General features: G+C 40.4%; 1 protein-coding gene across 3 annotated transcripts in view; it reads left to right on the top strand.

The window, feature by feature from the left end:
• Nucleotides 1-17,389, top strand: part of CCDC91 (coiled-coil domain containing 91) — a 274,863-nt gene that overhangs the window by 61,458 nt on the left and 196,016 nt on the right. For 2 of the 3 annotated variants that reach the window (XM_054696326.1, XM_037514176.2), the window contains 2 exons: nucleotides 7,415-7,458; nucleotides 9,904-9,982. In XM_054696326.1, coding sequence (XP_054552301.1) covers nucleotides 7,429-7,458; nucleotides 9,904-9,982 — 109 coding nt within the window. In that variant the 5' untranslated portion in view covers nucleotides 7,415-7,428. Of the gene's footprint in view, nucleotides 1-7,414; nucleotides 7,459-9,903; nucleotides 9,983-17,389 lie in introns of those variants that run through there. The other variant, XM_054696328.1, reaches the window with a different exon arrangement.

Here is a 17,389-nt window from a genome sequence, read left to right as displayed (position 1 = left end):
GACTACAAACAACGGCGAAGATGATGTGGCTGCTAGAACCGTTCATAAATCTACCCGGAATGGGTTGGTTGCTTTACAACTGGCGTAGACGGCAGGACGGTTCGAAGCAGGACGGCTCTACACAGACGAAACCCTTTGGAACCTGGGGAGGGATTGCGGGTGTCCAGCCACGAGCAGATGGTACTCGGTGGCCGACCTCCTCGCCCAGTGGGCACCTCCCCAGTTATGGCCAGAGGTAGATGGATCCCCAGGTGTAGGGTAAGGTAAAAGGTATCAGGCTTTTCTGCCCTCCCGCCATCAGGATAGATGAGGGAACCCTGTGATCCTGAATGCATGCCTGATGGCGGGCACCTGAAGTGGGTACACCTGCGCTAAGACTGTGCTTTTTAAGGGCGGCGTCACAGGGACGCCAGAAGCCGAGAAAGCAGCAGCAGAGGCCGAAGAGAAGCCGAGATCGCCAGAGAGCCCAGATAGAGTGAAGATTGGCTGGGGGCGGGGAGGCTGGCAGTCCTCCCAGCCCCCCAGCGCCCCTGCCTGCCACATACCCGCTGAACCCCAATAAAAACCTGCAAAACCACTGAGGACTCTGACTCCTCCTTTACCCGGTCTGCTGGATCAGAAAACCCGCACTGTGTCCTGTTCCTTACACCAGGACAGGACAGAGCAGCCAATGGGCTGAACTGCGAGCAGTATGGATGGTGGTGGCCCATGAGCCTTCCCCTCTAGTAATCTGTACTGACAGTTGGGCTGTGTACAGGGGTCTGACACTGTGGATTTCCACATGGAATGTAAATGACTGGACAGTTATGCATCGGCCATTGTGGGGCCAGGCCTTATGGAAAGATCTATGTGATCTGGGGCATCAGAAGCAGGTGACTGTTTATCATGTCACAGGACATGCCCCATTAGCCTTACCAGGCAATGATGAGGCAGATACCCTAGCCCGGGTTCGATGGCTTGAAACTGCTCCAGGGCGGGATGTTGCTCAGTGGCTACACAGACGCTTGCTCCACGCAGGGCAGAAGACAATGTGGGCCACTGTGCGTGCCTGGGGTCTACCTGTAACTTTAAAAGAAATTCAGACTGTTTGTTTGTGAAACATGTGTAGTATGTTCCAGGACTTACCCCCGGAGACCTTTTGCATCTACAGGCCAGGTGTTGCGGGGGCAGGTACCCCTGACATGCTGGTAGATTGACATCATTGGACCACTACCTCGCTCCGATGGACAACAATATGCGGTCACCTGTGTGGACACTGCTACCGGGTTACTGGCAGCTTACCCTGCTCCACATGCGGACCAAAAGGCAGTTTTGGCAGCACTGGCGCGCCTATGTGCTGCATATGGACATCTGCTGGTAGTGGAGAGCGACCAAGGGACTCATTTTATAGGAGCCCGGGTGAAACAGTGAGCCAAGAACATGGGTGTTGAATGGAAGTTTCACACTCCCTATAATCCCAAAGCTGCAGGGATTATAGAGAGGTATAATGGCCTGATGAAGCAAGGACTAAGAGCCACTGCCCCCACTCAGACGCTGGACGGGTGGAGCCGACGTCTATGGGAGGTGTTGCAGACATTAAATGAGAGGAGCAGGAAAGGCGGCCTGGCTCCAGTGGAGGCATTGCTTCATCGTGCCGCTGCTCCCATCCAATTACAAATAAAGAGTTCAGACATCTTATTAAAACCGGGACTTGGATAGCAGGGCAACATCCTATTGCCAGCCACAACTGGAGTGGACCCAGGGCAGATGTGTACTGGGAATGGCCCTGGACAGTGAAGGCTCCACACATGTGCTGGGTGGCTCTGATAACCCCTTGGTGTTGTGGCCTGGAGGCCGATTTACAGATAATACCATGGGTGACTGCGCAGTGGCCGCCACGGGTGCATGTTACCCACCCTGGTGTGGCAGGTCAGCGGGCAATCCTCAAGGGGACATTTGTAATAACTCTGTGGCCCATTATGAGCTCTCCACTCCTGCTGCATGTAGAACCCACTGATGCCTCTTCACTGGCAAAGAGAGTGTGGTACTCACGACCTGGAAGGCCACTGATGCCAGCGACAATATTGTCCTCAGATACCAAATTAGCATGTATATTGCCAGATGGGAGGGATCTCCCATTGCTGGTACCAATAACTTCTCTGTCTTTCCGCCCCTAGGAAAATTGAGTTTAGTCATTTTGTTATGTATTTCATTTGCTTTTGTGGGCCATGGCTGCAGTGTTCATAAAGACTAAAAGAACCATAAGGACTGTAGGGCAGGAAACCCTGAGGGGGTGGACTGTAGGGTAAGGTAAAAGGTATCAGGCTTTTCTGCCCTCCCGCCATTAGGATGGATGACGGAACCCTGTGGTCCTGAGTGCATGCCTGATGGTGGGCACCTGGAGTAGGGTGTGGGCATGCGTAGGTGGGTCCACCTGAGCTAAGAGACTGATTTGTAAGGGTGGTGCAGCAGAGTGCGGTGTGGTGGTAGTGCGGTGTTAAGGGTGGAGGAGTGGAGTGTATGGAGGAGTACAGCGACTACAAACAATGGCGAAGAGCATGTGGCTGCTAGAACTGTTCATAAACCTACCCTGAATGGGTTGATTGCTTTACACCTTCCACTTTGGAAATTTTTCCTAAGACTCTTTGCTATCTCATTTTTATATTTGCATGCTTTTCTTGCTCTCTGCCCTGTGCCCTCCCTCACCAGCCCATAACTCATTGAAGACCTGCTGTGATGTCTTTCTACAGAGATGCTCAATGCAATTTGTTGCACTAAGTGCTTTTCTTGTGAAATGTCAGCAATGTATTAAATACTGAGTATAGTAAAGGAGGGATTTAATACAATAGTGCAAAAGAAGATTAAATTCAGATATAAAGATGTCTGATAATCTTTAAACATGGTGTAGGGTAAGGTAAAAAGTATCAGGCTTTTCTGCCCTCCCACCATTAGGATAGATGACGGAACCCTGCGGTCCTGAACGCATGCCTGATGGCGGGCACCTGGAGTAGGGTGTGGGCATAGGTAGATGGGATTCGACTGGGCTTTTAAGCGGCGTCATGGGGATGCCACCAGAAGCCGAGAGAAAGAGAAGCTGAGAGAAGAAGAAGAGAAGCAAACAGAATGCCAGAGAGCCCAGATAGAGTGAGGATTTGCTGGGGGCTGGGAGGACTGCCAGCCTCCCGGCCCCCCAGCACCCCTGCCTGCCATATGCCTGGTAAATCTAAATAAAAGACCTGCAAAGGCCACTGAGGACTCTGACTCCTCCTTTACCCGGTCTGCTGGATCAGAAAACCTGCACTGTGGTCTTCCTGCCCCTACAATTGGCGTAAGTCGGCAAGATTATCCATGCAGACGGGTATTGGAGCCCTCCGAAGACCTGGAGGGACTAAGGAGTAGCAAACTGTGTTTGCCTGTGACAACACTGGACGTATCATGGCGGCACAGGAGATGGACAAGGTCCAGGAGCTGCGGGACGAGACCTCAGCTGGAGGAGGAGACGCCGGAGAGGACCAGCCAAAGACCCCTGAGGCAGCAAGAATCACCAGGGAAGATAAGACCATGATTCAGAGCTCGCCAGTGCTGATGCAGGGAGAGGCCTAATGGACTTGGACTGATGAACTTAGACTGACAATCCCGCCAGAAGGCGGAGGAACCTTGGCAGGTTAAGTTTTGGGACTCTGGGGGAGGATGCTATCATTTGTAAAACCCAGAAGATGGGAATCTGGGGGTGGCTAGTAGGCCTTGATGGCCAAAAGCAGCCTGTGTATGCCCAGCAGCTAGGCAGAGGAAAAAAAGCCAATTTTAAGAAGGCAAAAGCTGGTGCTAAGTTGAGAAGCCCTGAGCGGCTGTTAAGCAGCCTAAGTATGCTGAAGACCAGTGAGTCTCTTAAAATCACCTGTGGGTGATGCCCTGCTCGTTGTAGAGAGAGGGTGAGGAGCTGAGGAACCCGTCCTTGGGGGACAGGTGGGGACCGTGGCTTGGGGTAGAGCCCAAGCCAAATGTAGAGTTTGTATCCAAGGATCCCCGATCCATGTGCTTCGTGCAATGGGTTGGCCTGAGTGCAGGGGTCTGTGAGTCCCACTAGTGGCTATGAAAGCCGAATGTTGGAATGACCGCAGACAGAAACCCTGAGGGTTGGCGATTACCCCCAACAGAATAGAATCACCAATCTCAGTGAGTGCATCCTGGCGGTGGATGCAGTGTGTGGCTTGTGACTGAGACCACAGCCAGAGAAGGCCAGGAAGCCTGATGGCTCCTGGCATGTGACAGTAGATACTGTGAGTGGTTCCCCTCCCTTGAATGAGCAGTGCCTTCGGTGGCAGAAGTGGTGGATCATCTGCTGGTACCAATAATTGTCTTTTGCCACTAGGTTGGTGCCCTGCCTGGACTTATTTGTGTTGTATTTTGTGATGTATATTATTTGTTTTTGTGGGCCATGGCTGCAGTGTTCTATTGCCAAGAGAAACATATAGACTGTCTGGCAGAAAACCCTGAGGGGGTGGATTGTAGGGTAAGGTAAAAAGTATCAGGCTTTTTTCTGCCTAGGATAGATGATGGAACCCTGCGGTCCTGAATGCATGCCTCATGGCAGGCACCTGGAGTAGGGTGTGGGCATAGGTAGATGCCCAGGGATTCACCTGGGCTAAGACTGGGCTTTTAAGGGCAGCGTCATGGGGACCCCAGTAGAAGCAGCTGAGAGAAAGAGAAGCCAAGAGAAGAAGAAGAGAAGCAGAGAGAATGCCAGAGAGCCCAGATAGAGTGAGGATTTGCTGGGGGCTGGGAGGACTGCCAGCCTCCCGGCCCCCAGCACCCCTGCTTGCCATATGCCTGGTAAATCTAAATAAAAGACCTGCAAAGGCCACTGAGGACTCTGACTCCTCCTTTACCCAGTCTGCTGGATCCTGCACTGTGGTCTTCCTGTCCGCTACACCTGGCTATTATGAAGTCTTTGAAAGTAGATACCTAATAATAACAAAGTATACATTTCTCCTTCTGCCAGGACAGGAAAGAATCAGGAGCTGACAGTTTTCCCAACAAGCTCGTGATTCTAGAATAGAGAACACAGGAATACTTAGTGTTGCCATATTATAGTATTTGTTTTATGGAATATTAAGTGTTAGAAATAGTCTAAAATGTTAGTAAAAGCACCTGAGATAAAATAATGTTTTAAATGTTTTTTTAGTAACTAAACCCATGCAGAAGTTCGTACTTACAATATTTCCTCTTAAAAACTAAATATTAGTTTTTGTATATTGTAAAATTAAAATTGGTTGCAAATTTTTATTATTAATTTTTCTTCCTCCTGCTCTTTACAATTTTCAGAAGGAAACTGTTGCAGGGTTTGAAATTATTCAGAGAAAGATGATTATTTTAAAATAAGATCGATTTCTCTAGCACTATTTGGTAGGAACCCCAGGTTACGTTTATTTTTAAAATATATTAATATTTCTTTGAAAAACCGCTTAGAGGAAGACTCAGTCTGCATGTTAATCCATAAAAGCCGCTGCTATATGAAAATCCTCAGTGGCCACCACTATGTTCTTTTGGACCTAAGTCAGTACCCAGGAGACTGATGGTAGTTGACTCATTGCCACAGGTGGGCAAACTGCAATGATTGTGAGACATGGGTATTTATTTTATTTTCAAATTTTCGGGCATCTTACACATAATTTGTTGGGATGTGATTTATGAAAACACATAAAAGCATTACTCTAAAAATTCCATTCTTTTGAAACCATGTTTTTGGGTGTAGTGTTTATAAATGCTAAAAATATTTTTAATGGTCTCCTGAGATTCATGGGATCCATGTGGAGAAGACAAAAGTGGTGTTTACAGTTCGACTTGGTTAATTTTCCGTATCCATATCACTCTTCTTTCATAATTTCTTCAGGAAAAATATAATCACATACAGATTTCTATTCACTTGCAACACAAAATTAATGCAAATTCCATTTCAAACTAACCACTATCAAAAGTCTCTGAAAGTCTGGTTTATATTTTTTGAGTGTTGTATGTGGGTGACTCGCTTAGATTTGAATTTTTCATCAAATGGTAAAGTTATGGGTATGGGTAACAATACCAGTATCATATTCTGTTTAGTTTAATGTCTTTTCTTTTTATCATGTCTTTTCTGTCTTTTCGTGTTATTACCTGCATTTCTGTGAAACTAATTTTTCTTGACTTATTAAAAAAACAATCCTCGATTGTTTTTTACAGCTTATTTTTCTTTGACCATTTTTAGAGTTTTATTTTTGAAGGCATTAGTATAAATTTCAGTGAGAAGGGAAAATATGGCTGTCCATCACTGTTGTTTCATCACTCAAAGCAAAATGCCTTAGAAAATGCTTCTTGAATTCTAAACCTATGCTTTAATTTGTTCCACTATTTTCCTAGACATTGTGGAAGATTGTTTTCCTGTAATCAAATTTGTCTTGTATTACTGGGTCAAGAAGGCTATACTCAATAGTTGGCTATGCTCACTTTTGAAAGTCAGAAAAGGAAATTAGTTATTATTGACCAGAGCATCACTAGATTTTTCATTTTAATATAGGTCACCTACTTATTACATGTTTCACCTTTCCAAACTTCTTAATTCTTTCATGGCATGTTAGATCAAAGCTTCTCCTTTTTAACATCTAGAAAACCAACTCATGGCATTCTTTTATTTTTGTGATACACAAAGAGGACAGAAATCAATGTATTATCCTGCTGTTTGTCTCTTACTTTAAGGGTAAAGAAGAGGGGAACTCTGGTTATTTCCTTGTGTTTTTCTCTTCCCTGCTCTCCCATGAATACATGACTTGATTTATCTTGATCAGCCTAGTAACTTGCTCCACATTTTTCCAAAAGTGCAAAGCAGTTTCAGCTAAAAATACACATATCAAAATGCTCCAGAAGTTGTGGCCGCAGCTCAAAAATGCTGATCAATTTTGAAAATCTAAATCAACCTCGGCCATGAAACCGAGGGAAGAACCTTTGTGGTGGGGGACAGATTTCCAAAAATTCACCACAGTCCTGTTCTTAGCTGGAGTTTGTGCTGATGTTGCCAGACAACTGAGGAATAGATGCAAAAAGCAGGAAGCATTATTGAATTGAGCCCTAGTGCCAATTTGGGAAAAGCAAATTAAAATGTAAAAGAATATTTTTCCACTCCTGGCGTCTCCAGATAAAATGGTCAAATACATAGTTGCTGAAAAAGTCAGAGAAATTGCTAATTTTGCCAGAATGGCTAATTTTGTCAAAAAAAAAAAACCTGGTCCTTTTTTGTGTTAAAAAATGCCTACACATGTAGTTAAATTTTTTTTTTCTGAACCCAGATGAAATAGTTTTAATTTACAAATCTAACCGTATATACATTTAGGTCATGGAAGTATTTTGACAAAAATGACTTGTGTGGGGTCTTGTTTCAGTGTCTTTTGATTTTTTTTTTCAGGTGCCGCTAGAAGAATGGATGATGATGATTTTGGTGGATTTGAGGTAATATGCTATGATTTACCTTTTCTTGATTCCTTACTTATTTTAACATTGTAGGATTAAATTGGTGTGTACTATTTTGAAAGTTTATTATTTGCTGTTAGCATTCATTTTTTTTTTCTTGGTCATTTTTAATGTTACACTGGAATAAAAAATGAAATAAAGGAAAAATAAAATACATCCATTCTAAAAGTGAAAACTGATGTATTATTATGGTACTACTTGGTTCAGCCTCTGGAATGGGTCTAAATGAAGGTAGTTGAGTACTACTACTAGATACCCTGAAGAGGACGTTTTAACCCCTGACCACCAATGGGCAGTGTCTGGGAGATGAGGGATGCTTGCTGATCATCTTTCACATGTTGGTGTGTTGACACCTGTAAATAACTAATTTAGTGCACTAACTTCATGGCCTTTTGGTGGCTCAGAGAGCTAATTAATATTAGTATTGTCACATTATTCTCTCAGGTTGGATTTGGATGCTTTGTAAGTGGAACTTGTTAGCTGAAGAAGCACTGTCTTTTCCTTAATCCATTTCAATGTGTGTTCATTTTATTGCAATATTTTATAACCCAGTTATTTTTATGGAGCCAGGATAGTCTTGCAGGAAAATCTCTGGATTAGGAGTCAGGGCGCCTGAGCTCACGTCCTGGAACTAACATCAAGTGAGCATGAGTGCTGGGGGTTGGGGGTGGGGTGTGTGTGTGTGTGTGTGTGTGTGCATGAGTGCTGGGTGTGTGTGTGTGTGTATGTGTGTGTGTAGACTTTTACCTAGTTTGGTTTGGTAAAATGAGACTGTCCAAAAGAGTGAGTGTAATATATGACATTAATAGGAGGAATAAAATATTAAGTATTATTTTCAGTGTTTTAAAAATCATGAAAGAATAATGTGCATTTTTAATGTTAGGATCATTTTCTCTTTTGTTGATCTTTATCATCTGTTTCTGTGGAGCAATTTAGAGTACAAGCCTATTTGTTTTCTGCATTTCATTTAAAACTGGATTGTGTTTGGCTCATACATATATTTTCTATGTTTTCTTTAATATGTTAGTTTTGATGGGTGGTTAAGTTTTATTTACATTACTGAAATTAACAAAATTTTGCTAAAATTCCTTACATTTGGAGGACAACATGTTTTAGGTATCATCTTAGTTTGTTTTAGGAGCTATTAGTAATTTGAAGGTTAAAACTTAGCATAGTCTCCTTTACGTAAACCATGCCTGACTTAGACTTACTATATCAGGAAAAGTACAGTGGGTAACATTCCTTAGGGTAACCACTATACTTCAGTGTTAATATTCAATTGATCTATACCTTTTTAATATTACATAGATACAGTGCTAACCAACTGTTTCAATTTAGTTGTGGTTAAGTTTCTTCCTTTTAAGTATCATCTTAGTTTGTTTTAGGAGCTATTAGTAATTTGAAAGTTAAAACTTAGCATAGTGTCCTTTACTTCAACCATGCCTGACTTAGACTTACTATATCAGGAAAAATACAATGGGTAACATTCCTTAGGGTAACCACTATACTTCAGTGTTAATATTCAATTGATCTATACCTTTTTAATGTTACATAGATACAATGCTAACCAACTGTTTCACTTTAGTTGTGGTTAAGTTTCGCCCTTTCCACATCCTGTTATAGATATATAGAAGGTCTCTGGCCGAGACCCTATAAACCACGTTCATTGTACATAGTTTACAGAGTAGCTACTGTATCCTGTGCCGCTCAGTTCAGTGGTAGATTGCCCTAATTGGCTGACAACTCAATGTAAACTCCATATTGAAGCTGTGACTCTTATTTTCAATAGTCATTTTGCTGCAGCCTCGACGCTTAAGAGACAGAAAACTCTGTTCTCTGACCTACAATCTCAGCATTCAGTAATTGACTGCTCCTTAGTTTTAGAACTGTTTAATGAGAAGGCTTATTTACTTAAAATGTCAGCTTTAGGAACTCTCTAAATATTGAATACTTTTAAGTCCATCTAGTAGATTATTTAAGGGTTGAAATTAATCCTATTTTTTTAGATTGATCTCTAGGTTATATTTTGCTAATTTATGGAAAAGGACTTGGTCTCTAGACTATTAGAGAAAAGAGATTTTTTTAATATACATGAGTAAATGTATATGTGTAGGAACACGAAGATAAAAAGTTTACAAGTGAAAATGATTAAGGATATAGAAAATAAAAATTTCATTGGCAGGAGATAGATTTTAGTAAAGAGGGAATTCTTCAAGATAATGGAGCTCGAGGCTTGGGGGTGCTGTGAGTATTGGGCTGTGGCAGCAGTGAGGAAGGCACTGGTGTGTTCAGTGGGTTTGTAAAGTGGGGTGTGTTGCAGAGAGTGTGTGCACAGAGTGTGCTGGTAGAACTGGGAGCCTTGATTGCTTAAACAGCATTTGTGCTTTTCAGATTTTCTAAAATCATTTTGCCTTTGTTTTCTAGGCTGCAGAGATTTTTGACAGTGGGAATGGTGAAACCCAGGCTACATCTCCTGCCATTCCTTGGGCTGCCTTTCCTGCAGGTACTGCTAGACAAGATGGGGTGTTTTCCTTCTGTAACTTTTTTTTAAATATTTATTTATTTATACAAGCACTGGGTACAGTCAGAAGCGCGGGAGGGTGAGAGAATTCACCAGAGCCAGAGCGGGGAGCAGAACAGGCAGAAGGACCGAAATACACTGCTGAGGGGAGCAGTGGGCGTGGCAGGAGAGGTCTGTGTGCCATGTGGGACCCTCGCCGTGGCCGGGGATTGAACCGGTGCTGCAGAGGCTGCCGGCAGCTTCGCAGCCCAGCGGTCAACCACTGCACCACCGGGGAGGCCCTTCTGTAACTTTTTTGGCCTTTTTACTGCGAGCCGCTCTCTTCCTATCTGACGGAGGGCGTGTCCCAGATTTCATCTAGGAGTTTTTCATAGTGAGCTAGGAATTGCATAACAAGTGCTGCAAGGTGGACTGAGGTATACTTCCCAAAATGATACCAGGAACACTGTGGAATTAAAATACAGTTCACATTTCCTAATTTGTCTTAGTTTTAGGAAGGTGAGGTACCAAATTATCTTTTAGGTTGTCTTGTTCATTAAAGGTATCTTTTACATTCTAAAACTAATTTATCATCTCTGTCATTATTTTAATTGAGAAGGTTTTTTTTTTTTAAAAAAAAAAAAGTCATTTGGAGGTATTAAAATTAACATATTCAAGAACTTAAATACAAAAATAAATTCTTTTGTGAGATATATGTATTTTGATATATGGAGCAGATTTGTGATTTGGGAAGAATGATGATCTCATCATCCACTCATTTAGCAAATGTTTTTTGCATGCCTAATAGAAAATGTTCTTGAGGCTGTGTATGTACTGTTCAGTAGACTTTGAAGGTTGCTTGTGATTTCAATAGCCAGAGATGGGAAAGTGGAGAAAGATATTGAAGGGACAAATAAAAATGGACCACTGATATAAATGAGGGAATTGGATGTCACTAGTAGGATAGTTGTTATTGTTTGGGGCCTGATAGATGTTCCTTTGCCTGGAATTTTCTTGTTACCACTGCTGTCCTCTCCCACTGCCTTATCAGGCTAACTTATGTATGCATTATGTGTTTTCTCTTGCTTTCACATTTCTTTTTCTGAGGCACCTTCCCTCAAAACCCCTTTTTATCCCTCTCCTACTCCCACATACATGTATGCACTATTTGGGCTTTCACTTTAGGCATTAATTTTGAGGGGAGTTAGTCTCTCTGATCTATTGTCATGTCTTAAATGCTAAATGTAGTTCTTGGCTTAGAGTCTGCCCTCAGTGTTTGTAGAATGAAAAATTAAAGAAAGACAAATGAATAACTGGATGAATGACCAGACTAGGGTGTAACTGACAGGAGAGCTGGGGTAATTAATATTTATAAATGCCTTAGGCATTTCATTTGCTGTCAGAGTTGTTTGTTATAAATTAGATGGGGCAACTCTACTATTTCCATTGTACAGATGACAAAAAGATTGCCTATGAAAGTTTTATGGAATATGCAGATAAATCTGTTTAGAAATGAAATTCATCTGCAAGATTGTCTCAGTTCTTCATCAGCAGGGCTATCTGATAGGATGGAAGGGTGAAGGAGCAGTGAAATTTGTTTTGAGGTTTGAAGCCTCAGTTCTGAAAGAATGTTACTAGAAAAGAAATAGAGAATTTAGAATGAACTGGTTTGTGACAGCATGGGGTCTTAATCAACTTATCTTAGGCAAGTGTATCTAGTTTAGGAGAAAGACAGGGGATAGGATTCTTGGTTTGGGAGATTTCCCACTGATAATGACAACTGAACTGGGGGATATCCCTGCTGCTTTGTAGGCATAGGATTAAGTAGAGAAACTGACTTGTCCATATGGAGAGAGCTGGAGGAAGGAAGAAATAGAAGACTTGAGAGGTCAGTTGAGTGTGGCTAGGACTGTAGCACATAATAGGGAGAAGAAAGCTTCAGTGGAGTAGTGGCCACTGCTGTTAGAGGCTATACAGATCAGTGAGATGTGAGACAGAAAGGTCAGTCATAAGTGATTTGGAAGGAAATGGTTTCAGCCAATTGGAAGTTGAAGCCAAAGTATACTTTATTTGTATGAAAGCAGGAACAGGGTCTCTTTTTCCATAATCTTTGTGCATTAAAGAATTGTATGTTGTATATTTTATGTATATATGTGTGTATGTGTCATACAGATGTATATAATATCTATCATCTGTTATCTATTATTTGTCTGTCAATCTATTATCTGTCTGTCCATTCATCCATCCACCCATCCGTTCATCCTTTGTCTCTACTTCCTCTTCTGAGTGAATATGATATCATATCTACATGTACCTATGTAGGTTAGTTCCTCAAAGCCTAATGAAATTAGAATTAAAAAACAACCCCACTAGTGTATACACACACACACACACACACACACACACACACACTTGCTTTTTTGTCCTCATTCTCTTAAAATAAATCAAACCTGAAGAAAGGCCTCTTTGTGGGTTTCCTCAGTGACTTGCAGAAGTGCAGGACAGCAAACCTGGCCAAGAACTGAAGTTTAAGGGGAGTTGTTTAGACCAGAATGTCTAAATAACGTCATAAGCATAACAATTTAATCATTTCCACACTAAGGACCAAAAAGATGGGAACCTTTAAGAGATCTAAAGCAGACTCTTTTCTGTGTAAGAAAAGACTAATTTTCATTTTGTCTGCTTCTCTGTCTACATTCCAAATGCTTGTAATCTATAGGAAAAATGTTTTTAAAAGAGGTGACTATTAGCCAAGTTTTACCACAACTTAAAATCTAAGAAGAGTACTCAGATGTAGTTTAAGTTTGAAAGTACCTGGAGGAGAATTCTTCAGGTGAGGATGAAAGATTTTGTTAAGGACCAGAGTAGTGGGCTTAGCCTTCCTTGTGATTTTCCAGATTTCATGCTCGTGGTCCCTCAGAAGCTATTCACAGAAGCAGTGAGTACATCAGCATCTCAAAGTATCTATTTATAGCCTGCAATACTGTTCATGAATCCAGATAACTGCACACATGCATCTCAGTTATACAGTAGGACCTTTTAAAATAATAATTTATGCAATGCAATGCTGCTGATGAAGATGCTAGTCAGTAAGTAAAGTGTACTAGTGCATTCTTTCCACAAACTATTTATAATAAAATTTCAGTAACTTTTCAAAATTAATGTGCTTTAATACACACGTGTACATTTGTACATGTAAATATGTGTATATGTGTATCAGAATAGACATAGGTAGATATTTTGATTTCTTCCTATTTCCACACTTTTATCTTCCATTGCAATTTCTCATCCCTACCATGCCCTTTTGAAACTTCATTTTTACCTAAGTACATTAGGCTGTTAGTAGTAGTTTGGCTTTAGTATACCCAAAGATTGAGAATCCTTGGGACTTATTTAAATAAATTCTTTTGTTCATTCGTCCATTCAATCATCTACTCAGTTATCATATGTTTGAGAATGTATACTATATATCAGACATTTATGTGCTAGTGACTATGGACCTTACTCCATTTTCAGTGATGCCTTGTGAGAATTCAGGATATTTGATGAAATGTGGTGTTACTGCTGGCACATGCTTCTGTCAGTAACTTCAGCTTCCCTTCTCTGATAGCGCTTGTATGGGGTGCATTATGCTGCCATTGTGCACAGTGTGGGTGGCACTGTGTTAGAGGCAGTGGCTGCTCACTCTTTACTTTCAGCAGTACAAATATAAATTGTCTAGAAGGCGAGGTGGGAGGCAAAACCTTGAATACTGTCCCTTCCAATATGTTTCTCAGTTCCTTCTAGCACTGCACAGACCACATTAGAATGCATTGACCATCAAAGGGAAAAACAAGTGGTCCAGATAGATACTTTAATCCAAATTAGCTCCTTCAAAACAGCTTATAGAGAGGGCAAACTAAACTGTCTGTCACAAGCCAACCCTGTAGAAGGAAGAATGGGAATCAGACCAGCAGATGTTGAACCAAATAACTTAGATGTGGTTTGCTTTGCATCTGGAGCTATTTGCATACAAAGCCAACAGGAAAGTTCAAACATTTTTCTCAAGACATTGGCAGAGAGAAACCTGGAAGACAGATGCCTTTTTGATTTCATGGTTCAGTTTTTCCATTCTCCATTCTTCTGGCCAGGAAAACCTAGGACAACAAATCGGTCATTTTATTAATATCCCATTACTCTCCTTGCTAACCCTGTTTTTCCAGCAGAATCTGTGTTACACATTGACAGGAGCTCAGAACCTGAGTGCACAAATTGTTGTTTGAGGAAAAAAATTGTGATTTTTTTCCCCCCAAATTAATCTGTTATTTGCACATAGTAATAATAAACCTGGACTGAATTCATTGGTTTGAACTCTCTTTGTAGTGGAATCTGAAGGTGACTTATATGGTCATATACCTACATTTTAATAGTTGAGATGGATAACGTTTAAAAGCATTCTGTTCCTTTTATTTTCTATTCACCTTAGTTTTTTTTTGGTCAGGACCTTCATACTGGATTTCCATTGTAGCATAATCATTTTATAATATTGATATAGATTATGTGAATGGATGATTGCTAGATAAATGCTGTTTGTTTCTTCATTTATGTGTGTGTTGTGTTTGTGTGTGTGTTTTTCCTCCCGGTTACTAACTCACCTTTCATTCTGGAGATACTTTTGTTAAGTGACTACTAAAATAGCTTATAAAGCTGCAACTTGCTACTCTATATCTGTTAGTCTTTACATGGATTTTCAATAATTACGGCCAAGCCTGTCTTCATTCAATACATATAATAGGGAATATGTCAGTGATACTTGTTATGACTTCAGAGATTAGGTTTATAGTGTGGTTTAGAGTCGAATGTCTTTGACCTTGGCATAGGAGTTCTGGCTTTGCTTGCTGTGAACTAATACTGTAAAATCTCTGAAACAGCTTTTCTATAAGTTGAAGCGCTAAATGATAGCCAATTATGTTTCCAGCTTTTGAGTTATGAGTTAATATTTTAATTTTTACCTGGGTATAGTGTCTGTAATAGGAGTTACCTCCACTAGGTGAGTCTTGGTGCTCAATTTTCACCTCCTGGTCCAGCCTGTACAGTGCTAATCTAATGCATTGCATTTGCTCAATTGAGAACATAGCTGTAAGCATAGAACACATGTAATGGGAACAACTTTAGTACTTAAATGTGATACTTTTCTATATATTTTTGTTATTATTGGTTACCATATTTTTTTTGTCTTATATTTTATGGTACAGTATTTGTTCTATGTGGTTATGAATGCCTTTTTAAAAAGATGGTGGTTAGATTTTTAGGAATTCATAGATTACAGTAAAAATATTTAAGAATAACTCTTTATAGGGATTTTTTCTTATTACTAGAAAATAAACCTTTTTTCCATAAGTTAGAACTTGTGCTCAGACTCTATCATTATTAACCTGAATTAGAAAAAAGCAACAAAAGAAAAAAAATAATAAATAAGTAATTATTGCTGAGACAGAGTCTCAGCAATATTAGGAATCATTGCCTAGGGTATTGATAGCAATTTGTGAATTTCTGCTAAGCTGTTTTTCTGAGTTATGTTTTCCTGGCTTAAGAAAATATACCTTTTATTGTTTCCAACAAGTAGGCAGACATACATATGTAGTGCATGGGTGAAAGAAAGAAAGGCCAATAATATTCAAGGTAGGTAGTGAAGACTTTTTTTTTGATTGAGGCACATTGGTCATAATACTGTATATGATTTAGTGGAATAGATTTGGCTTCTTTTTTATTCTTATCCCCTCATCTTTTCATTGTGTTTGCTCATTGCAAATACCCGTTAAAACTATTTTTTCAGATTAAGAAGAATCTAATATGGCAGAACCACACATTAAGCTTCTCTGCATTTGTCTGTTAAAATATAGTGTATATTTTTATAAGTTAATTAAGTAATTATTGCATGTATAACTTAGAGAAATTTCAGCTTTTTGTTTTTCAAGTTTTAATCTTATAATTATGTTTTACTTACCTGCTAAGGTTTACTGGAAAATTAAATTTTAAAGATACCCTATTAGTTTTCCGAAAGGCTAATGAAACCTTGTTTCTTAAGTGCATAACTTACAGCAAGACATATGCAGGTTTGGTCAATGATATAAACATTGCCATGTGAGGCCATGCAAAGTAGACATTAAAATTAGTAAATGTTTTGGAACTAAAAAACCTATATTCAAACATTTTCTGTAAGGAAGAGCTTACCTTCATGTAATTTTTTTTTTTAATAATAAATTTTATTGTTATATTCCCCATACAATTGCAGCCCCCCCATTCTGACCCCAATCACTCCCCTCCCGCCCCCGCCCCCCAAAAAAGTGTCTCTGGTTCATAGTTTTTTGTTGATTTTGATTTTCACTTTCTTATAGTTATTCATTTTCCTGGTCCCTTATTTAAGTTTTCTAGATTCCTGCTATGAGTGAGACCATCCGGTATTTTTCTTTTTCTTTTTGGCTTATTTCGCTGAGCATGATCCCTTCCAGCGCCATCCATGTTGCTGCAAATTGCATGTGTTTATCTTTTTTGAATGCTGAGTAATATTCCATGGTATATATGTACCACATCTTCTTGATCCAGTTATCTATTTTTGGGCATTTGGGTTGTTTCCAAAGCTTAGCTATTGTAAACAGTGCTGCTATAAACATAGGGGTGCAGGTGTTCTTTGGAATTGATGTTTCTGTGTCCTTTGGGTAAATACCTAGGAGTGGAATTGCTGGATCATATGGAAGCTCTATGTTTAGTAGGTCCAGAAATCTCCACACAGCTTTCCACAGTGGTTGGACCAGTTTGCACTCCCACCAACAGTGCAGAAGAGTTCCTTTTTCTCCACACCCTCGCCAGCATTTGTTGTTGCTAGTTTTTTTAATATGTGCCATTCTCACTGGTGTAAGATGGTATCTCATGGTAGTTTTGATTTGCATTTCCCTGATGGCAAGTGATGTTGAACATTTTTTCATATGCCTGTTGGCCATTTGCATTTCCTCTTCAGAGAAGTTTCTTTTTAGCTCTTCTGCCCATTTTTTGACTGGATTATTTTCTTTGTTGTTGTTGAGTCTCATCAGCTCTTTGCAGATTTTTGTGATCAGTCCTTTATCATTAGTGTTGGGTGCAAAAATGTTCTCCCAGTTGGTGGGGTTTCTCTTTGTTTTTGTTATTGTCTCTTTTGCTGTGCAGAAGCTCTTTAATTTGATGTAGTCCCAGCTGTTTATCTTTGCCTTCACTATCACTGCTTTGGGTGATGTGTCTGTAAAGATGTCTTTGATGTGCAAATCACGTAGTGTTTCGCCTATATTTCCTTCTATATATTTTATGGTTTCAGGTCTTATGTCTAGTTCTTTAATCCATTTTGAGTTGATTTTTGTGTATGGTGTGAGGTAGTGGTCAAGCTTCATTCTTTTGCAT

Source organism: Talpa occidentalis, unplaced genomic scaffold, assembly GCF_014898055.3.
Source record: "Talpa occidentalis isolate TD23 unplaced genomic scaffold, MPIMG_talOcc4v2.1 talOcc4.16, whole genome shotgun sequence".
Lineage (NCBI taxonomy): Eukaryota > Metazoa > Chordata > Mammalia > Eulipotyphla > Talpidae > Talpa > Talpa occidentalis.
This window is presented reverse-complemented; position numbering and strand designations above follow the sequence as displayed.